Source organism: Ricinus communis, chromosome 7 (assembly GCF_019578655.1).
Source record: "Ricinus communis isolate WT05 ecotype wild-type chromosome 7, ASM1957865v1, whole genome shotgun sequence".
NCBI lineage: Eukaryota > Viridiplantae > Streptophyta > Magnoliopsida > Malpighiales > Euphorbiaceae > Ricinus > Ricinus communis.
Genome location: NC_063262.1, coordinates 13,895,111 through 13,919,772, shown reverse-complemented (window position 1 = coordinate 13,919,772; position 24,662 = coordinate 13,895,111). Strand labels below are relative to the sequence as shown.

Genomic DNA, 24,662 nt, shown 5'->3' with positions numbered 1-24,662 from the left:
AATTACTATTAAACAGAATAGAAAATAATAATAGTATCCTTTCATAAATGAATTTTGACATCTTTATTAGCTAATGTTATTATTCTATTTAAGTTATTTTTACTATTAAAGCTAAATATCGTCATTGATATTATTTAGGCTTAATTGCTTAAGAAAAACTCAATTATTTTATATATTTTAATGACTTTATTTAATTTTTTTAATTTTGATAATTTTGATCAAAATTGAAAATACTTTTTATTTTTACTAGTTAAAATTGAATGACGCGGCAAACGCATGTAAAAAAATCGTAACATGACAAACACACATAATAAAAGTTAGGCTTAATTACAAAAGAATACTCGCCCTTTGGCGTTTTTTTCAATTTAATCACGTATTTTTAATTGTAACAATGTCATACGCGACCTTATCAATTTTTTTAAATCGATAAATAAATGAGATTTCCGATGAAGTTTATCCCACGTGGCTACCAGAGCTCTAGTAAATTAAACACGTAGAAACGATGCGTTTTAAAGTCAAATCAGAAACTGTGCATTTTGGACAGGAGAAACAATGCATTTTTTACATCCTAATCAGAAACGAAAAAAAAAACGGCAGCGTATATGGTGTAAGAAAATTCTAAATCCCTAAAATTGAAATAACCGTTATTTGTTACTGAAACCATTTCTTTAAATAGAGTGAAAGTGAAAGAGGAAATCATTTGTTACTGAATCCATTTGTTTGAAGAAGCAAAGACATTGTAGTGCTTTGAAGAATCAAAGACACTATGGTCCTTTGAAGTAGTAAAGACATTAAAGAAGATTAGATATTATGGTCCTTTAAAGTACCGACTACTGAAAAAGGACAAGTAAGTTATTATATTGTTAATGGCTTTTCTAAGAAGCTTTTACAGAAAAGCTTTTACATTAACAAGATAAGTGCGATATGTGTGGGGTAGGGCATGAATCGATTTTTTATCACTGTACTTTTGGGTTTGTCAAAATTTATTTGAGTTTGTCATTCTAGGGTACTGTGATTTTGGTATTAATTTATTTGAGTTTATCATGGTCTGCAGTGTCTTATTCATGTAATGATTTTGTGACAAGGGATGCCCATGGAGACTGTATGAAAGCATGATTAAAAAAGAGAATACCTTTACTATTAAGACATATGTTGGTGAGCATAGGTGTCCTAGGGAGATGAAAAATAGGCAAGCTACCTCTGAATGGATAGCTAAGGAATATATACATAGATTCAGAAGAAATGCCAATTGCAGTGTGAAGGACTTGGAGGATGACTTACTTGATAAGTTCTGTGTTCAAGTGTCAAGAACAAAGTGCTATAGGGCAAAATGGAAAGCACTTAATATGCTAAGAGGGTCTGCACAGGAACATTATGCTAAGTTAAGAGGCTATAAAGCTGAATTGCTAAGGGTGGATAAGGAAGGCAGATTTGATTTCCTCCTTGATGAAGACTATACTTTTAAAGGATTCTTTATAGGGTTTAGTTCCTTGAGGAAAGGGTTTTTGAAGTGTTGTAGGCCCATTATTGGATTTGATAGGTGTTTTTTGAAACCTTTTTTAGGTGGGGCATTATTATGTGCAGTTGCTAAAGATGGGAACAATCAAATGTTTCCCATCTTTTGGGCTGTAGTTGAATGCGAAAATGAGTACTTTTGGACTTGGTTTTTAACTATTATTTTAGAGGAGCTGCAAATTATAGATAGTTTAGGCAGGACCTTTATATCAAACCAACAAAAGGTGATTTTTCTTGACAGTTTTAACTACTGTTTTGTTTTATATTAGTTATTAGTATTTGCTGAATATTTATATTTGGTTTATTGTACAGGGTCTTATTAATGCTATAAAGAACCTAGCACATCTTACTGAACATAGAAATTGTGCTAGACATGTTTATTATAATTGGAAGAAGGAGTTTAAGGGGCAAGTATTAAAAAACATGTTTTGGAGTGCAGCTAGAAGTACTTATGAAGCTGCTTATAAGGAAGCCATTGATCATATTAAAGCAGAGAATGAAGCTGCTTATAACAATTTTTTACAGAGGGATCCATCCAAATTCTGTAAGTCATTTATCTGTGAGCTTCCTAAGTGTGATGCGATTGATAATAATATCAGTGAAACCTTCAATGATTACATTGTGAAATTTAGGAGTATGACCATTATAGACATGCTAGAAGAGATTAGATGTGCATTAATATTGAGAATGCACAGTAAGTTGATGCATGCTAGTGGTTTAACTAACTCCATCACACCTAGAATTAGAACTAAGCTTGAAGAAATCAAGTACAGTAGCAGATTATATACTTGCAAACCTGCTGTTGGTGGCAAGTTCCAAGTGAATATAGGAGAGGATCAGTTTGTGGTTGATATAAATATGCACACTTGTACTTGTAGAGCATGGCAGATAACAGGTATTCCTTGTATCCATGCCTATTTTAGCATTCATTGGATGAACCAAGATAGTGCAACCTTTATGGACAAGTACTATATTGTAGAAACTTATATTGAAACCTACAAAAATGCTCTTGAGCCACTGAATGGCAGAAAAATATGGCCACAAGTTGATAGGCTTCCAATCAAGGCACCTAAATTTAAGAAAATACCTGGCAGACCTAAGAAGAATAGGAAGAGAGATATCACTGAAGATCTAAAGAATCCTAATAAGCTGTTCAGACAAGGAATTCAAATGACTTGTGCAGTTTGTGAAGGAGTTGTAAGATGAAAAATGATCCATCTTTCAAAAGGCCTCATAAACTGCCAGTCAAGCATGGCAGGCCACGAAAAGCAATTTTTAGACTTGGATCTATTGCAACTTCCCCAATAACTCAGTTTGATGTCCCTAGCTCAAGTGGATCAAGTCAATTTGCTGGCACACCTTCAAATGGACCTCAATCTAGCTTAACAACCAAAAATGGGTCTTAAAGCAGGAAAAAAGAAATTGCATTAGTAAGTTATTTGAACACTTGTATTTGGTTTACATTTAAATAGTGGGAAGCCCAATTTATATTCACTATGGTTGTACGAACAGGTTAACCAAGGTTATGGAGTAAGAATCTTTAAAGATTCCGACATGTATTTGAGGGTAATATAATATCTACTTTTTTATTTCTTATTATTTTATGCCTAGTCTAATGGAACAATTGTGTTTAGTTTCTAGATGCCTGAATCAAGGAGAGTGAAATTCCAAAGGCAAAGCAGCTAGCGGGAAACAGTAAGGGTAAATTAGTTCCCTCTTATGCCAGACCAACAATTGCAAGTTCAGCAAACAATAGAGATGGAAGAGGAGAGGGTGGAGGTCGTGGCATAGGAGCTAAAAATGGTGGGAGAGGTGCTGCACCTGTTGGAACTCAAGAGAGTCGAGCAATTTGATTAGTTATTACTATTGTGATTAAATGTAGAGCATGACATTTCCTTTTTTAGGCAAATATTGTGTCTGTTATTTTATTTGCAGACTTGTGCCTTTCTTTGTAGCAGTCTTTATACTATTTTTTATAGACAAATATTGTCTTTATTTTCACACCTGTGAACATAATGTTTTGAAAGCAGATAATGCCTTTATTTTCATCAGAAAATACTATTCTTAAACACTTGTATTCTCTATTTATGATTTATACTAGTACCATATATGTGCAAGGTATCCAACTTCAAGTTACATGTTATAAGTAAAAATGCTTAATAATCATAAATTAACATTGTCATTTATTCAACATTTTAGTTCAAATCACAATACAAACATTTCAGGTAGCATCATCTGCTTTCTCAAACTAACAGTTAAGCTAAACTCATAGGTATTACAATACCAATAGTAGAATACAAAGTCTTCTCAAACCAATAGTTGACTTATGCCACATCAGGACATTCTCCTGTAGCATTTTCTTCTCAAAATTAAGCTCTAAATTCATTGCCCTCATGTGATAAACCATCTTCACCAAATCAGAGTTACTTGAATTGAGTTGGCTTAATTGCAAAAGAAGACACTCACTTGTGGCCTTTTCTTCTCAGAATCAAACTCTAAATTCATTGCCCTCATATGATAAAATATCTTCACCAAATTGGAGTTACTTGAATTGAGCTCACCAATAGTTTTCTGCAGTCATCAATAGTTTTCTACAGGGATCAATAGTTTTCTGCAGTAATTCAAACTATTCCTTCTTTTCTCTATAGCTACATACTTTCTCAACCATCGGTTTCTCCATTACCTTCTTCACCTTCATTACCTCTTCTAATGCGTCCCTTTCAGCCTTCAAATGATTCATCACCTCTTTCATATAAGGAAGCCATTGGTATGTCAGGGTGAAGCCATCGAACTACTTATCGAGCTCGCATATGAAGCATCAAACTACCAGAACAAGGAATGAATTACTTTCAATCAACCTAATACAACACCATTAGCTTCAAACTAGTAGACAAATGTGGATTTGGGGGCATATGAAGCACGAGAATAAGAATAACTAGAGCTTTTTATTGGAGTATTCAGTTATGCAGATGGAAATTAGGGTTAGAGATTGAAGAAACAAGGAGCTTCGATTTAAGATATCAAAAGCACACCATTTCTCTTGTCCAAAACTCACAGTTTCTGATTTGGCTTTAAAACGCACCATTTCTACGTGTTTAATTTACCAGAACTCCGGTAGCCACGTGGGATAAACTTCACTGAAAATCTCATTTATGTATCGATTTGAAAAAATTGATAAGGTCGGGCATGACATTGTTACAATTAAAAACACGTGATTACATTGAAGAAAATACCAAAGGTCGAGTATTCTTTTGTAATTAAGCTTAAAAATTATTGATCTAAAGATTCAAAAATTATGAACTTTTATGTGATAATTATGTCCAAATCTTTTAATTTTTGATAACTACAGTTTATACCAAATAAAAAAATGCAAAGCTAGATATACAAACTAAAAACTAAGCAGCAAGTAACTAACAGACACCTATAATGATAAAAAATTCACAATTTCAAATTCAATTAATAACTGTCTCTTTCAAAATCAGCCACCATAACGGCATCAGCACTACCGTTACTATCACCACCATCGTCCCTCACTTTCATTTTTTTTCTTTATGAAAACTTCAGTAACCTTTCTTTTCCTTGAATTCAACATGGTGTACTGATACATATCTGTTAGTTAGTGTACCAGGTCTTCAGCATTTTACCCGATCTTTAGATAAGAGATGATTTAATGGAGCTGAATTGACACCAAATTGATGAATAAATTTTCGATAATATCCTGCTAACCCAAGGAAGCCACGTACTTCTCTTGCAGTGGTCGGGGTTGGCCATTCAAGAACAACCTATATTTTTGTTGGATCTACTGCTACACCTTGATCAGAAATTATATGACCCAAGTATTCTACCTCAGAAACACCAAACCTGCATTTTTTTTTCTTTAACAAATAATTGGTTAGCCTTCAAAATTTTAAAAATAATTCAAAGATGTGATAGATGTTCTTCCCATGTTTTTGAATACACCAAGATATCGTCAAGGAAGACCAAAATGAACTTCTCAAGATATGTGCGAAAGAGGTCATTCATGAGGCTTTGGAAAGTGGCAGGTGCATTTGTAAGACCAAATGGCATCACCATGAACTCGTAGTGCCCTTCGTGCGTCCTGAAAGCTGTTTTTGAAATATCATTCTCATCTACTCGAATTTGATTGTACCCCGTCGTTAAGTGCAACTTTGAGAAAAAATTTAGCCCATAGAGCTCATCAAGGAGTTCATCAATTACTGGAATGGGATATCTATCCTTGATTGTGATGTGATTCAGGGCTCGATAATCCATGCAAAATCGCCAATTGCCATCCGCTTTTTTTACCAATAAGACAGGTGATGGAAATGGACTGTTGCTTGGCCTTATCAAACCAGATTGTAGCAGCTCTCTCACCATCATCTCTATTTCTGTTTTCTGGTAGTAAGGGTAACGGTATGGCTGAACACTTATAGGTTCAGTCTTTGGTTGTAGGGGAATGCGATGATCATGTGGTCTTTTAGGGGGTAAGTGGGCAGGTGTATTAAATATCTCAGAGAACTTGATTAGGATTTTAGATATATCTAATGGTAGGGATTTTGGAGGATAAGTATCAATGGAAAGTGATATTTGGAAAAAGAATCATGTACCTTGAATGCAATTTGATTCCTTTTCAGACAAAGCTTCTATCGTATCTTGCCTAAGTCCATGGAATATGTGTTGTTCTCCTTAAATTTTAAAGGACATGGTTAGCTGCTTGTAATCCATCTTTATGGGACCAATGGCCTGCAACCACCCTACTCCTAAAACCACTTGACAACCTGCCACTGGAAGCACACAACAATCAGCAATTATAGATTTGCCTTGGATGTATACAGTAAGAGCTTGGCAAAGACCCATGCATTCAATTTGGTCACCATTGGCTATTGTGACTTGGAACTTCTTATCTCGCATAATTGGTACTCCAAATTTGGTGACAATGGCATGATCAATGAAATTATGAGTGTTGCCCCCATCAATGAGAACTCTCACATACTTGTTTTTGAGTTTGCCTAAGACACAGATCGTTCGAGGATGGTTGTTAAAAGTAATTGAAAGAGAGAGAGAGAGAGAAGACAGGAGCAAGAATAAGAGAAAGCTAAAGGGAAGGAAATACTGATAATAATTATTGTGCTTTTATTCAATCAAAACCAACTATTTACAATAGTCTGGTGGTTAGGATTTCAACCAACAAAGCTAAAAATAGGGAAACGCAGCTACTACTGAGCTAGAATAACAATAGAATAATTCAACTAAGAAATATGCTAAAGATCGAGTAAAATGCTGAAGACCTAGTACACTAGCTAACAGATACGTATCATGTACTATCTCCAAATGGAATCCAATTTTGGCAACCCATTCAGCAAAGAGTTTTTGTAACAAAGCAACTCGGGTAGATTGATAAAGTGATGGCGCAGAGTGGGGGAAAATGAAAATGGTGTTATTGAGAGAGTGGGATGGGCATTTGTTGAAATGGAATTTTGATAATGTTAATGGTGGATAGATAGCCATTAACAAAAGGAAAGAAATAGAAGAATGAACAGTGAAAAGAGACTTAAGAGTTTTTGTATTACTTATTTTTATTTTCAAATTTTATTCAGTTAATAAGGAAGAATTTCTTAAGAATAAAAATAATAATGAAATTTCATTTTATGATCATTAATTATACCAAGTGATAAGAGATTGTTTAAATCTTAACCGGATTTTTAGTTAACAGAAATATAAAAAAAAAAAAAGTAAAATAAGAAAATATAAGAAAGTCTTACTTAAATTTGGTGCATGTCTCCACTTATATACTAAAATAATAAATAATTGACACATAATGAATATGTGTCAATCATCTATTACCAAAGTGTAATACTCATATATACGTGTCACTTTTCTATTAGTTGTAATGTAAACACCAGATCTAGGTAAGAAGTAAAATATTTAGGAGTTAAGGGGTAAACTGGTGGAGGGAACAAAACACCATCATGCTGCCAACACAAAGATTGCACTAAAGAATCCTAAGGCACAACAAAAATAGGAAGCCTGCAATGACTGGACAATAAAAGGCACAAGAATACTAGCATGAAAGAAAAAGTTAAATCAGCATAGGATTGACATACTTCTCGCATTAACATTGTACAACAGCAAAAGGCAACACTGGCAAGGAAGTACAATTTACATGGACTTATTAGACAGAGTCATCCTGGAAGCCAGAGACCAGACTATCTACATCAGGTTATTCAGCTACATGATCTGCATTTAGAATATCAAATTCTTATGCGTTTGACATCACCCTCCGGAACACTTACATCACTCCCCTTGCCTGAACCATCTGTTTGTGCCTGCACCAGCATTTTCTTTAGAAAACAGGAAAAAGAAAAACATATGGTAGTCTGGAGGACTCATATACCATTTAAAATATTCTTCAGTTCTTCACATCAGGGGCATTAACTAAGAAAATAGAACATATAAAAAATTCTAGAGCTAAATTTTGACGATAATATTCAGCATATGATAGGGAATGCAGAGGGAATTTATATTTTGTTTCCGATGGTTCACTATAAATACATATTGACATGTTTTCCATCCTTAAACTGTAATAGCATTCACTTAAAGATTTACTTTCAACAGTCTCGCATACTACAATCCAGATCTTGAACATAATCAGACAAGCACATATATCTTAATTCTCTCCTAACTTCGATAGTGGCCAGAAAAGTTAAAAAGGAGCTTACAGATTCATCGGGCACAACAGCATATCTCTCAGATGGCAACACCCACGTTTTCCCTGCCAAGGGAAGTATCATATAAAATTTAAATCCAAGAACATAAGCAATTTTTTGTGTATAAATGAAAGCAGAATAATGAGGAGAGTTCAAACACCTGATGATGAATCGACCATTGAGGATTCTATGTGCTGGCCACAAGACCCATCAACACTTAAAGCTTTTATGATCACTGGTACATTCCTTTGAAAGCCAAACAAATATTATTAGTTTAATAGACATTCGAGAAACAACACAGGTTTATTCCAGAAACATAGCAACTGGATGACTATATGACATCAGTGGAGTAATCAATAAATAGTAGAGATATTTTAGGTTCACTCAATAGTCTTGGCAAATAGCCCCCAATGCTATTTGGCAAACTTCATGTGCATGCTGACAAAGAGCTGCAGTTTGGCAAACTTCATGCATCATTTATTATTCAGTGAGGAAGACATATATAAGGCGTCTTAAAGGTGAGGTACGACACATAAGCCACAGAACAAATTATCTAAGAGAAAGCAAATTTAAATGCTACTGTCATAGCTTTGCTAATTAAGAACTTTATCCAGAAACAAGCAAGGCAAGAAAAGCATGCTCAATAGGCAAAATACATGACCTCATAAAAAAGAAAGAGAAAAAAGCTTTCAATTCTGACATATTACATATATAGTGTGAAGTTCAAGCACAGAGAACTCAACATCTACAACAGAGAAGAAAATATTAAAATTTAAAAGGAATCCAAGGATGCTATTAAAGACGATCAATATCTAAAGGGAGCAAGGCACGCAACTCTAACACAAAGTTAATTTGGAAGACCACATGTGCAGCTTATTTCAACACTTGATATCATCTAATACCATATTTTAGATTAGTGAAGAAAGTTTTATCGGTATCATCATCATACTAAACAAGAAGTCAAGCAAGTTTCAAAATTTCATGCTTATTCATGTTAATTTTTAAGATTTTTTTACATTGACATTGCAAAACCAAAGTTGAATGTCTTTCATTGCATAGAACATGAGGAAACCATGAAAAATTACTTGCAATCTATTAGTACCTAGTCTTTCAAATTTGGCAATTCAGGATTTGTTGGAGAGGCCAATGAGCACCCTGTTACGTATGGAAGTTAAACATTGTTTGGTAGACTGAAGGGTTGTTTAGCATTGAGGTTGAAAAACAATTTATTTTATTTTATTTTATTGTTTGAGTTTTGAAAATTACTTTTGTAAAAAGCAAAGTAAATTAATGTTTTTCCAAAAGCAAGTTTGAGAAAAGCATTTTATGAAAATATTTTAAAAAAATCAATATAGTAAATCAAAAAAATACTAAGCTTGCTTTTTTAACACCCAACAACAATCCTAAACACACCCTGGGTAGAAACTTAGGATTTATGAAGTTTCAATTTGAAGTTTTAACAAGACATTATCATTTGGAATGGCAAATCTATACTTATTACGGTTAAATTTGAGAGTAATTAATACTTAACTACAGAGTAAAAGCCTTAGAGTATTTGTTTCTCAAGTCTATGCACGATACTTGATTTTGCCTTGCAAATAATCTTACAAAGTTACAAGTTTATTTTCTTCTCAATCTTTTAAACCCAAGCTCTCTAACAGCACATATAGATAAAGACAACAAAATGAAGAAAAGAATCTACTTCAAAGAAAATGTTTAACAATATATATGTTTATGCTATTACCGGTCAGTACACTCGCCGTTACCAAGCTGTCCATTTGTACCTCTTCCCCAAGAAAAAACATTCTGCCGTTCGGTAACAGCAAGTGTGTGCCTCCAGCCACATGAGATCAGAATTACTTTCTGCCAAGCGCCCAAATAAGTATGCACATAAATTGAACTATGAGACAGAGAACAACCCTCTTGAAAAAGAATTAAAAAGAAGGAACTTCCTACAGAACTGAAAATCAATGTCATCAACTATCTAGAAACCCAGAACTACAGTAACAAGAATGTGCCTGCTCAAGGGGAAGTTTAACTTGCACAGGAGAACTACGGTCCACATTGTCACCAACTCCAACTTGTCCAAACTGTTCATAAAAGAAAGACAAAGCCAACAAATAAACTAATAGATAAATAACTTGAGAGCTGACAAAGAATTCAAATCAATAAAACTAGTCAGTAGAAAGCCAAATATAGAAAGAACAATAATGGAACGGGGAGATAGTTCAAGATGTTTACATGGCCAAAACAATAGTTAATTGCTCCTATTCATTTTTTTTCTTTTTTAGACTTTTCATGGGTCCCCATTTCACTCGGTCAACAATAACATCTCACTATTAAAGGACTTATATTTCACCAAGAAACCAACATAAAATTGACTAAATGATATAGAATCATAAGTAGAAATTAAAAGAAAAAAAATTGAAGTACCTTATTCCATCCCCAGCCATAAAGTTTTCCATCAGATGTGACTGCCATAGTGTGTCTCCAACCGCCTGATATCTAGAAAAATAAAATAAAATAAAAAAAAACAACTTGAAATGATAGAATCTAGAAAAACAGACAATTAGATCCACCATATTATATTCTCAACTTCAATTGTTTAACATATGAGGTAATGGAAAACCAAGCACTACATATATATATATATGTGTGTGTGTATTCCGCTTTTCTTTTCTGAGTAGATGCTCAACTTCCAATTTTTGTACAGTGAGGTATTCAAAACCCAAGCACAATAATCCTAACAGGAATGAGTATAACTCACATCTCCTTACAGTCAGAATCACTACATCAGCATATATATGTAAATTATTGGAAAAAGTGGAAAAGAATGTCATAATGGAAACAAGGAGAGCCTTGAGCCATCAGTAGCATTACTCCTTTGTGAACATGACATAGATCAAGTCAAGAAAATAACATCTATGTTTAATAATAGTTGCAGAAAAAAAAAAGCATGGAAGACTAACAACAATACATGAACGTTCGCTAGCTCTCACAAATTCTACACTAGCATGCTCCTTTAATGTCATAATGAAAAGGAGACCATTCCCTCTACAAACTTTGATACCTCATCTAAGGTAGCTATTTTCTCAAGTTGTAATTCATTAATTTAAGAAAAGTATGAACCTTCAACGAATCTTCAATGTTTTCCTTTAGCTTTGTACCTTTCATTTGTGTTTGTTTGACCTTTGTGGTTCTGTATCACATTACTTCCAGCATAATTATTCTAGAAAATAATATGCAACTTTCTCTATTGGGTATTGACTGCATTATATAACTAGTTTGGCATTAAGGCTTAATTGATTTAAGTTATTTATTGACTAAATCACAACACCCAAAGTGAAAAATCAAGCAGCCGATATTTATTTTTATACTTCTTGCAAAATGTTATAATCACAATATATCATATGTGGCTATATCCTACTAGTAAATGGGGGCAAGGGAGGAACATTTACAGTCAAAGGGAGATGTTTCTCCTCCAATCCAAAAGGAAGCTACATAAGTAATTTTAGATTGCACTTTGCAATTACTCACTATGGAGGAAATAATTATCAAAACCCTAGACTTCTTCCAATTTAAACAACGTTATAATAATAAGTGGATCTGCAAAAATAGAACCAAGGCATATTAACTTGTCCTAGACCCCCTCTCTACAAGAAAGTATAACCTAGGGAGAGACAACCATCTTTATGACACAATATCACGTCCAAAAATAGAACTAAGGCATACTAACTCCTCCTAGACCCCCTCTCTAAAAGAAAGTATAACCATAGGAGAGATCACCATCTTTATGATACGATATCATATCATATGGGCATAACTTTTTCCATCTCTTTGAACCAATTACCTTGTTTGGTCAAGATCTTATTTATTGTTCATTCAAGCTAGAGGTTTGCAGGAATATACTACAGGAAATGAGGCAAAACCAGCGAGTAGCTACCAACCATACTTTTAACTCCACACAAAAAATTTTAGTGCAACTTAAGTACGCTATGATGCTCATATCCAGGTTCTTAAATAACAGTATCTGAAGTATACTGGTATTGGAAGTGCTGCAATGTTATCATATTGAATAGGAGCGCAATGGTTGCTGCTACTGTGATTTTGATAAGCAATTAGCAAAGTGATTAAACTCAATAATAAACCCAGAATAGATAGCCTTATTTCTAAGCAAATTAAAAAACCTTAAAACAATTTATTTTACTTTAGTCAAATAATTTATTCCCTTAGGTATAATCCACATTGAATAGGCTCTTAACTTTGGAAGACTAAAAATAAGGAAAAATTGGTAGATTTTTAAGGCTTTTAGAGTTATTCCAAATTACAAATGTTTTCAAATTAAATATTATATAAATCTCATAATTGTCTACTGAAAATACAATTGAATTAAAATATGCTCAATTATATAGATTATATTAAATTAATAAGTAATAAAATAAATAAATATTAAATTAATGAAAAACTTTAATAACATAAATAATATTGATAAATATTTATTATAACTTTAAGTCTTGTCTTTTTAGAGAATAATTCTACATATTTCAAACTAATAATTTTATGTATTAAATCTAGTTTAAAAAATAAGTAAATATAATAATTTCATCTTGGAATAAGATAACGCTGAGCTCATTACAAAAAAGAGACAATATGGAGCTAATTAACCCAACTCTTATACTAATAATGATTCTGAAGAGTTATATTAATAGTAATTTGAAAAAGTAGCTCATAAAAATCACAGTAGCTTGGTGAATAAAACCCTCTTTAAGATTATGAGGTACCAAGTTCAAACCCGCCACGGACTTCAACAAATATATTGTTTTTATATGGATGATGTGGCATCTTATTATGCCGCCAAGTCAAAGGATAATATCGCGGATCCGCTAACTAAAGGGTTGAACAGAGAGTTAGTTGATAAATCATCGAACGGAATAGGACTAAAGCCCATGCAAGAAGATGTCATTGCAATGGAAACCCAACCTAGTTGACTAGAGATCCCAAGATCTAAGTTCAAAGGGAAAACTAAGTTGTACAAACATGCTTAGATCATTGTGGGGGTAATTCCTCTGCCTATTCCTATGATGAATACAATGATAATGACGTGAAATAAGGATCTTCTTTTAGTGATTCTTATGGAGGATGTCATAAGAAATCACCTATGTAAGGGAGAAGTGGGCCGCTTCAAAGGAGAGTTGTCTAGGGTTCAATCCCTTAGAAACTCTCACAGAACCAAGGAGATGTTCATGGCCAAAACGAACATAACAATGAGAACTGAAGTGTGTTAGGAAAAACTCGTGTGTGAAATGTATCATCATTACATAAATGACAGAATAGTTCAAGGACACCAAGTCTACTATTTAGCTAGTAAAGTAAATACAATTTTATAAGGGAAGGTTCAAAGGCTAACCCTACCTATCCTATGCTTGACTATTGAGCTATATTACCAGGTTTTTATAAAAAAATTGTGTTTCTTTTATCAATTTTCATTCATGTGGGGGATTGTTGGAAAATTGACAATTTCTGTGACATATATGATGACTTATTTTGAAGAAGGCCCATTCAAAATGAATTATGGGTAAATAATAAATTGATACCTATTGAATATTGACATGGAAAAGTCATATGAAATACCAAAGGTGATATCATATATCAAAGGTCATAGATTAATGATGAATTGATCATGAAATTGCCAAAGGTCATAAATTAATTATGAATTAATCATGGTAATGCCAAAGGTCATAGATTAATTATAATTAATCATGATATATCAAAGGTCTCAAGATATGTCAAATGTTATTTCCCTACATTAAGCATTTCGTATATATATCATCCATATTTCTTTCATTCAAAAAGTGAAAAAAGATCCTCGTATCTTCTCTTCTTTACTTTCAAGTGTGATAAAGCTTAAATATACTTCAAGTTCGTTGGTACAGTTGTTGTGGTGTTCATCAACTGTGTTGATCTGTTGTATCCTAGGAAACAGAGGTCATATCATCCTCAAACACCAACGGTGAGGGGCGAATCTATTTTAAGGAGATTGTGTGATACACAAGCCTCGGATTTCTAATGTCCTAATTTCTCTTCACTAGTGTCTTCATCTCGTTATGCTGGTGTGCCAAAATTTATGCTTTAATGTCTCTCTTTGAATTCAGAAATTCTCAGATTATTGGCGTCCTATTTTTCTTACATCTGTGTCCGATATTATTACTTTGTTGTTCATATATTTGTATACTATTGTCCTTATAATCTTGGTAATTATTATTTATCTTTGAGTTTTGATTTTAGCATCTGTTTATATTTAATATATTATTACTAACAAATTAGACCAATGATTAAAAAAAAAGACTGAGCCATATCATTTTAAGTTGAAGAAATTAAATTTTTCTTAACGGAAGTTGTGGAGGCTGGATAACCGAATAATAATTGAAAAATAAAATCTAATATATTAAAAAACTAACATACTGGATAAGGAAACTATTATTTGAAATAAAATCTTGAAACTCGGTTAATCTACAAAAATATATGAAAACTATTACTATTTTAAAGGAAGGAGAAAGGTTACCTGAGATATAAAACTGCCTTGCAATGCTTCAAGCTGATGAGGAATAAGATGATCTGCATAGTCTCCATGCCCTAGTTGACCATATTTACTCCATCCATAAGTGTATAATCCACCAGAAGAAGAAACTGATATTGTATGCCGCCATCCACAAGCAACCATAACCATCTTCTCTCCCTGCAATTTTCATTACATCATTAATACAATCATCAAACCAACAAAGCAGAAGTGGAATACATGCATATTTGAACAAAGAATTAGCAATTGCAACCATACATTTAGACAAGTAGTTCAACCTGACTTTCTTACTCAAACAAAGTGTCTTGGAGAAATACTAGACAAGTAGTTCAATTGACAAGTTCAACAACGAGTTTGTAGCAATAAAGCTTCTACAAGGGCCATGTTACTGTTCATATTCTTGTAAAAAATAGATACTTCTGTCTCATATTCGTCTCCATGTCATTTCAAACTTCCCTAGCAGACAGCTAATTTAAGATATATTTGAAAGCAAAGAAAAGAAATCTCGTGCCAACCATTTTTGCAAAACCAAACCAAAGCCCCCTAACTCACAATACATGACTTTAAAAGCAAAGCAGGTTCTAAAACCTTCCTACGAGCCACAACTACATGGGACAGCCATTGCATAAAGCCTACGGGTTATAATTGACTCCACGGTAGCTACTATTCTCTTTAAAGCTACCTTCACTTATTAGATTTTGCTAAAGTCCATAACCTTAACAATTTAATAGTTAGCGTCTTTAAACAAGGGGAAAATGGTAAACATATGCATAAAGATTGGATAATTTTGTCCTCACTCCTTTATCTATAGAGGGTTATGACATTAGTCAATCTGGTAATGTTTAACATATATATAAAGTAGGCCAAGTTTTTCATGAAATTCCATTTATTAATATTTTATGAAGCTACATCATATAGAGTTCCAATAGAAAAGATACATGTGGCTTTAATGTGGCATGTTTCCATAAAAGTTTATTACAGTATTAATATTGTGCATGGATGAAGGGAAATTGAAAGGGAAAGGAAGGGAATAGAAGCAGAATTAGTTTAATCATGTTTGGCTATTAAAATTTTTTAAGAGGGGAGGAGAATATTCCCTTTTTCCTTATAGAAGTTGAAATTAATTGTAGGGTAAAAAATTTCAACTCATGGAAAGAAATTAAATTTAATTAATTATCCTTTTGTCTCTATTGTTGTAATAAAAATATTCAAAATTTAATTAATTTCCCTCCTTCCCTTCAATGATTATTTTTATGTAACCAAACACAAGATTGTAAATTTTCTCCTTCCAATCCCTTTAAAATACGTTCCCTCCACCTCTTCATTGCCATGCATAGCGTAAATGCTAATCAAATAAAACAATATTATGAAATGCTTATTAAAAATAAAATAATAAGTAATATTCAGAAAATTAGATACCAAAATGAAATTAGTGACTACATAATGTCACTAATTTGATGTATGGCCACTATGATCTCTTTTTTTAATTATTTCTTTATTAATTATTACGTTAAAAAATTATTAAAGAATATGAAAGCTAAAGGAAACATAAATTAAATCTATAATAAAAAATATCAGGTAGACACATCTAGTCTAGTTTTCTTAGTTAATCCGACTACACATATGATAATTTAGATTCATTCAATACAAACTTCTGTTCAAAAATAAATTTTTAAATTTATTACAATAATTATTCTTAAAGACGCATATTCTAATCTACATATATTCAAAATTCATGCCTTCTGAAATGACTTTTAATTTTATTATGTTTTTAGTTCTATATATTTTATTTTTAAGATTTTAATTCTTAATAAAGAGACCATATATTTTCTTATTACATATAATGATATAATATTTAAGAATATTTAGTTATCTGCTTAAAAATTATTAGATGTTGTATTTGTCCAACATCACTAAGTTACTAGACTGTCATGGTATATATATGTGAATTGGGCACTCTCTTCTTTTCAGCTAGCTTTTAGGAATGAGTTCTACTCAAGCCCATTTATTATGGTATTAGAGCCAGATTCTTGTCTGCGATGATGGATTTAGACTTGACCCATTTGTATGTCGCCCTAAGCATGAGGGAGGGTGTTAGAAGTTGTATTTGTCTCACATCGCTAAATTACTGAACTGTTATGGTGTATATATGTGAACTGGGCACCTCTCCTGTAAAGCTAGCTTTTGGGAATAAGTTCTACTCAAGCCTATTTATCGAAAATAATGGTACTTTCAGAATTTGATGGATTATAGAAGGCATATGTATAATTTTTTTTGCTTCAGATATTACAATTAATATTATTATTATTATTACTTTTTGATTTTCGGCTTTGTACTGAAAAAAGGTAAATAGTATATAGAATTTATTCAAGTTTTTGCAATTGGGTAGCCTTTGTATAGTATATAGAAGTTATTTAAGTTTTGCAATTGGGTGGCCTTTGTAGTAGTCATCGATATATATTCTTATTCACATATAATTGGTCTCTAATATAATTTGGGATCTACATTATTCGTTAAACCATTCATTGAAACTTTTATTTTAGATTTTATTTATTAAATAAAGTTTTGAAAAATATAATAAATTATACTTTATTTTATACCATTTATTTAAAATATGTAATTATATACACATGGAGTGCATGAGCATAATGCTAGTGAAAATATAATACCAGTCTGTAGACATACATGTGGGAGAGATACTTTCTCAGGCACCAAACGATCCTTTCTGTCACCAAGGCCCAAATTCCCGTAGCGGCCCCAACCCCATCCATATAGTTCTCCATCTTCTGTAACAGCTGCAGTATGTTCAGCACCAGCAGCAACCATTTTAATTGGAACTCCCTGCAAATGACAACAGTCAATTTCCAGTTCATATATCACAGCAAGACAATATCTCCTAGTGCAGTTGATGAAAAATTGTCTCTGGTGAGACAGAATTGTACAATCTCTTGGCTACCACAGAGGTGCTCACCATCCTTTTTAAATTTTTTATCATTACTTGCACGTCTCATGACAGAAGCATTAATATGGAACCCTTCAACTATCTGACGAAGTTTAGTCATTTGTCCAAAGATATTAGAAGGATACAAGATCTTAAATAGGCTGCATCAGCACCCTTTTTTCCCATAATTGCCCCCACCCAAACACAACACACTAAAAAGAATTAAATATGAAAAACACAAATTCATAAACCTCCTCTCCATGGGATTTATTCATTTGTCCATACATCCAAGGATTAATCATTTTGTTTAGCCTTTGTGCACACTTTTGACCTAAATCAGCTTAAGGAACAAATCTCACTGCTAAAAGATAAACAATTTAACCTCCACCCAAAAATACAGTGTGTAAAAACATGGCACTTATTAAGCAGTAAGCATACATTCATGACAAGGCCGTAGACATATTTCCACTATAAAGTCAACCTGTCTAACTCTTAGTGCCAAACTCCTTGAAGTAAATAAAGCTCCTGCTAAGGTGCTTAAAAGAGGAAGGATGGCCTCGTGTGGTTCAAGAAATAGTCCTCTCAAACTATCAAGGACTAATAAAAATTAAAACATAAACAAGAGCCTACAAAGCGCAGAATCTCATAAAATCATTGGTTGAACTAAAAGTACCTGGAAAGCTTGAATTTTCTGAGGCACAAGAGAGTCTTCAGTGGTGCCAAGACCAAGCTGACCATTTTGATTCCGTCCCCAACTTCAAGGAAAAAGGAAAAAAGAAATCTCAACAGAGTAGAACATTATCCCACAAAAAATAACCAAATTTAAGAAACATGGATATGTCATGGGACAGCCTTCACCCAAGGATTTACTAAACTAGTCTCCTACTTATAAACAAGACTTACCTGAAACACAACTACAAGTAGAATAAAACTAACTTGACAGAAGAAAAATAGATGCAGATGAGGCAATGCAGAATTGTTTAAACCATTTCAGCTATGCATCTCTTTGATAGAAGAAGAAAACTAGTTCCAACAAAACATGTACTAGAATTATCAGTGACTATGCTATGTGATGCGTCCGACGAAGTCGAGAAAAACAAAATTCAAAGAATCAAGAAATGTAGAATTTTGGTATATTTCACTACCCATGGGGTATTTCCATAATTACTAGTTTGTTGGAACAATAGTTAAAATTTATTTTAGGAGTATTTATTTTTTACTTTAAATCTGATTTAGGAGTTTTAACTGGTTTAGTATTTTCTAGTTAGTATTAGTTTATAATTCTCGTACTTTAGGATTTCTAACTCAAATTATGTTAGGATTAGTCTAGTCTATAAGTACCTAGATTTGTAATAGTTTATTTTTCAGTTGACAGTTAAATTTAATACAAAATTATGGCAGATTTGCTATTTTCTTGAGTTGTGTGATGCAATTCTTCCCTAAGGTGTGAAGCTGGAGGAACCCTCGGATGTGACGTCTGAATTGTCTAAGTGTCTTCAGAAAACAATTTTCTTTTCTTTATCCATCTACAATCTGGTCTGAACTTCATATTCAAATTCCGCTAGCTTCCACAAATAAGTCCTACATAACTACGCCACCACCCAACTAACAATTGCTAAATAAATGTGGTGGCAGCAATTTGAATTATAATATTACATGAAAATCAAGGGAGTACATCTTTCAGAAGGTCTCAAGGCTCAATGTTATCATAACTGAGAATGCAGGCATGAACCTGATTCAGCAAGAGCTTTCCTAGATTAACTTTCTCACTAGATTATATGAGATCAGAGCTCGCTTACTTGAGAGTTCCTTTTAGGCAGGAACCCTGGATCTCAGTATTCTCTATGATTGCATAAAGGTCAGACAGGATTTTTGCTTTTCTCCTTCTTTAGAGGGATTTGACACTCGGATTCAAGCCTGTTTATCTAGAATCCCCCAGAGAAAATTTCCTAGCTTATGGTCCTAGAAAGAGTGGCCTATAATCTTGAGAAGTTTGCATGTCTAAGAAATCTTGCCTTTGTAGGGAAATGGTAATAATTATTCCCATTAGATATTTAATCCCTTCAGTATAGAAGTTATTAAGGGTATATGTGAATTATAGCACAACGGATTGTATGCTATAACAGGAATTAATGCCCCTGTGATTTTCCTTCGTTTCAATAATTAAGCATAAAGTAGGTGCTGTTTGACATATTTGACTATTTCAGAGTAAGAATAACAATTTCTGAATATATTCTCTACTAAATTCTGTACATTACATCAAAGACTCAGTCCCGATATATACAGCTTTAGTACAGACAGATTAGGAGATAAATCAGGCTTCTAATTTGCTGAAAAACTGTGCCCGTAAAAAAGGGATTTCAGCTATTCTAGCTGTATGCCTGCTGTGAAAACAATCCATATAAGAAAAAAGGCTAAGTAAATGTTACTTAATTCCTTGACAATATTTAGGTTAGAGAGGATTTCAATGTGGACAAGATTCTTTCTTTCATCTGTTCTTCCGTCTCTACGTATCTCTACTTTGCATAATGCTGCTGTTTCACACTTCTGCCATGTAAACAGCACATTCTCCTAAAAATTTCACTTTCTTTAAACAACTTTAGCGATAGTGAGATAACAGATTTTCCAGTTTTGCTTCTGTTGTTGGGCTCTGCTCTGTTGTTGGATAAGGCAGTTGGTCGTATTTGGTCTTTGGATTTTTCTGCTCCCAATATTTTTCAAGTATTACCCCCATCTCGTCCCTCTCAGCTTTCTAGATTTATGCCTTCATTATGCTTTGACAAAGCATTCAGATGAGGAAAGCTTGCATTTTTAGAAATCAAATATCGTCTCAATCTTTTGTGGGATAAGATCATTTTTATTTTTCCTTTAAGGGCAAGGCTTTAGGGGGATTTTGGAGTATTATCCTTGAGTAATATCAACAAAATTGGACTTTACCTTTTCAAGTCTCTTTTGTCCTTATCACTGTCTCTTAGATGGTTCAGAAGGATTACTTATCCTCCATGTTGTAATATTTCTCCCTCCCATAATATATATTGGCCTAAATTAAACAGCAAGACAAAATCATTGAGGTTTTTCCATTATTCCCTATTTAAGGAGAATGGACATGAGGCTAGGACACTAAATACAAGAATAAAATAGTAGGATCCCACGAGGTGGAAGTGGAACTTTAAATATCAACCCACTTTGAGTTCAAGCAACTAATATCAGTCATGCTGCTCAACATGCAAATTCAAAGCAGGCACTAGTATCTCAAGCACTAGCTGCACTGCACTAGCCGTAACCTGAGTTATTAACATCAGCATCATTCAAAATACTGGGGCACAGAAATAGAGAATAGAGAGTATTAACCTCTGCACCTGGCCTTCCATTGTCACTGCTAAGCAATGGCTGTCCCCACAAGCAATTTGCTTTATCTTTAAACCATGTAATTGTCTAATTGGTTGAGGAGTAAACAAATCGCTGGAATTTCCATGACCCAACCTCCCAAAATCTCCCCTGCAGAAAATGCTTAAATTACATGCTATATATGAAATTTGGATGAGAACGTACAAAAACATAACTGAACAATAATCCATACTAGACACCTACATGATAATGGATTTCAAATTTGGGTATATAAAATGCATGAAAGCAAAAAGAAATAAGAAACATAAAATCTAGAATGTTTGCATCTCAGGTTCTTACAACAGATTTATGAGATATATAGAAAAGGCACAAGATGATCCCACATAGCAACTACTATTTACAAAAGTATCTGAACAAGATCGCAACAACAATTAAAAGAAAGTTAGAAAGAGCCTATGGGATATGAACTAAAGCTTTTATCAGAAATATGAATTGAAGTATTTATTTGAATGAAAATAGATGTGAATAAATCAATCTGACTAGCATGAAAATATAAGTATTGGCAGTCAAGATATATGGCTATACATGCTCCCTTCAGGATTTAGAAGAGTAGACTATTTCCCTCAAAATGGGTAGCCTAGAAAGGTATCCGTAGAAACCTGTTCAACCTCAAAAGCTCTTGATGGCCTGTAATATACAAAGGAAAGTCTTGGTTGATGGAATGATGTGTCTAGAGCTAATTAAGGTTAATAAGCCTCCTCAAGAACCCAAATTATATACAGAGCCCTATCGCCACCCAAGAAGGGAAATGTCGAAGAAAAAGTATTTCTAGAGGTAGAATATTTCAGCCAGATGGAATAAAAAAAATGTAGTTAAAAAAATGAAGAACAATAGGAAGAATTCCTTAATAATTTCTTTGAAGTTCAATTTGAGTACAAACTCCCCGTGCATTCATTTCATACTAGAAGACATTACTTTCCAAATCTTGATCCCTGAATTCACATGTATACTATTTGGGCTAACTTTTCAAATTATATCATCAAATAGAAATAAATATGCCTCGTTCTAAAGCATGGAGTTTCAGAGCAAACACAGACAGGTCTTCCGAAGGTCATCCAAAAAGCTGACAAAGTCGAGCTATATCCAAAAGTCAAAAGGAACACAAAATTTGCAAGCATGCACAAAAGCAGATGCACGTCTTACACATATAGTCCAACTAGTTTGAGTTTAAACAAATTTTAAGTTTATCAACTCTTGAAACCAACGAATTATTTGAGATCAGGTCAATAAGCTGTTAACATATACTTGGACTATCTAGGCTAGCTTCAAAAAATGGCTTTGGAGACTATGCGAAATAGACAATCTGCTTAAAATTCCTAAGAAATTAAGTGAATATTTAAAAACTTAAAAAAGAATAATGATAAAGAGCTCAAGAACAAACCATCCCCAACTATAAACATCAGTATGGGACTCAGAATATGCAATTGTATGATCAGCACCACAAATAACAGATATAATTTCAAGGCCTTCCAATGTACTCAATATAGTGGGAGAAAGTCGATCCTGGGCATCACCGTGTCCTAACTGGCCATCCTCCCCTCTTCCCCATGTACAAACAACGTTTCCAGCTGTAAATTTTAAACAACTTTCACTATTCAATTGATTGATGTGAGTTCAAACAGTTTAACACTGAAACACACAAGCAAAGTGAAATTGAAATGAAGTACGGGCTCACAGAGGAGAGCGACGGAATGGCTAGCACCGGCAGAAATGAGAAGAACACGACGAACTGGAGCAGTAACTTCAGAGGCTCCCTCCTCTGCCATTGCTGCTTGTGACTGAGATGGTGAACGATTGAAGTTACAAAAAGAAAGAGAAGGACCTCAAATTCTTGCAACCACTCTCTGCTACTGAATTCGAGCTCTATGCTATGAGCAGGGCATAGAATTCATATCTATAAGACAGAAATACAAGATAAGTCAATGTAAGTAAGCAAGCAAGGACAGAAATTAGTTAAGAATTAATAAATAGAGGGAGACTAAGAACAGAGATCAGTGAAGAATTAACAGTAAAAATACAGCAGTATTATGGAGCGAGACTTTCTGTTGGGAATTTTTGAGATTACATTTACAGGGAATGAGAGAGGGAAGCCGTGGAGCTGGAGTTGGGCAGTTAGGTGATAGAGGAAATACGGCATTGATGTCGGAAGGGCCCATTTCTTTTGACGTTTGTGAGTTGCGGCTCCCTGTCCTTCTTATTTCACTCTCCACCACACGCCAATAATTGTTGTTGCTACCATTAGTGATGGTAAACGGATGGGTCAAGTCGGGTTGAACAAAAAAGTTTTGAATTTCGAATCATTTTAGATTTGGTCGAGTTTGGATCATTTTGAATTCATATAATTTTAGATTTCAATAACTATGAATTCTGGTAAGTTTATATGCGGATTGGACTAGGTTTGAGTCTTTTTTGACACTACATTTTTAGATTGAATAATTAGAATTTTGAATTGAGTTAGTAATTTGAATTGTCTTGAATTTTAATTATAAATTTATTAAATTTTAATTAATTTAATTAATTTTACTTTTTATTTCATAGAGTTTAGGATAACTAAGTAAAAAATTAATGAATTAATTATTGAATAATTATTAACTTATTAATTAATGAATAATTTATTTATTTATCAATTAATATATATGTGAGCGGTAGTTTTCGGTATACACTTAAGTGTATTTAGCGACTGCGGTACAACAAGGCTTTTTAATCTATTTAGTAACACATTAACTAGTCATTGAGACTAACGTGGAGAAAGAGAGTCACCATCTGAGTAATTCTCTATGAAACTTTTACTAATTAAGTGGCGCATTAGATTCCATAAGAAAGTTTCGTCACATCTAAATATGGATCCAAAAGTCAACTTCCTTATTTGTGTATTCATACTTTCAATTTTATTAGTTATAGCTACTCCCTATAAATGCAACATAATAATTTTTACACAACAAGTATTACAGCATGTAAGGTCCACCTAAATTTAGCCCACTGTAGATTTAGCGCAATTACTCATCTATATGATTAGCCTAAATTTTATTCTTATATACAAAGAGGTCCACCTAGTCTAGTTCCATTATAAATTATACTTCAGTTACAAAGTATTTATTCTAAATAGGCTACATTTACATGCCAAGGTCTAATTCAATTTTTCTAATCTAAGTGGATTAGTTCATTAATATGACAAAACCTGCTAAGCCAAATGAATTTATACTTTAGGTCTAGTTTACCATCCTTTAACCTAATGGGCTACAAGTTATATGTCAAAGCTCAATTAGTAGCCGTAAGTCTAGATGTCCAATTTTTATTATCAATCACATAGTAGGTATTTGTTCATCCATTTACAGAAACATAAAATAAAAAACAAAGGAAAGCGAACTAAATTATTACAACTTTCTATCAGTATCCCTTTTTCCGAATCTAGATATCGAGGGAAAAACGAATAGCCCTATGATGAAAGTTACTGCCTTCTCGGGTCTCAGATATGAAGGACAGGCGAATCCGAGGCTAGGATTGAGGTTAATCC

The 24,662-nt window shown here is 33.3% G+C and overlaps 2 protein-coding genes across 4 annotated transcripts; one reads left to right on the top strand and one right to left on the bottom strand.

The window, feature by feature from the left end:
- Window positions 1-1,178: 1,178 nt before the first annotated feature.
- On the top strand, window positions 1,179-3,368 carry LOC107261545. The gene is made up of 4 exons (XM_048376923.1): window positions 1,179-1,739; window positions 1,828-2,712; window positions 3,028-3,081; window positions 3,171-3,368. Exons 1-4 carry the CDS (start codon window positions 1,179-1,181, stop codon window positions 3,366-3,368), a joined length of 1,698 nt encoding a protein of 565 aa, XP_048232880.1.
- Window positions 3,369-7,582: 4,214 nt separating this feature from the next.
- On the bottom strand, window positions 7,583-23,369 carry LOC8282877 (ultraviolet-B receptor UVR8). 3 transcript variants are annotated; one of them, XM_015721628.3, is made up of 13 exons: window positions 23,214-23,369; window positions 22,824-23,042; window positions 22,530-22,716; window positions 21,092-21,238; window positions 18,414-18,495; window positions 17,485-17,640; window positions 14,785-14,958; window positions 10,656-10,727; window positions 10,241-10,312; window positions 9,967-10,085; window positions 8,383-8,468; window positions 8,235-8,287; window positions 7,583-7,841 (listed from the first exon to the last, which is right to left on the bottom strand). In XM_015721628.3, the coding sequence occupies exons 2-13, from the start codon at window positions 22,912-22,914 to the stop codon at window positions 7,767-7,769; spliced, it is 1,314 nt and encodes a 437-aa protein (XP_015577114.1). In that variant the 5' UTR covers window positions 22,915-23,042; window positions 23,214-23,369; the 3' UTR covers window positions 7,583-7,766. The 3 variants fall into 3 exon arrangements, with proteins under 3 accessions (XP_015577114.1, XP_015577115.1, XP_002522929.1); XM_015721629.3 differs by having other exon boundaries at window positions 23,167-23,310; XM_002522883.4 differs by having other exon boundaries at window positions 23,156-23,287.
- Window positions 23,370-24,662: the final 1,293 nt, after the last annotated feature.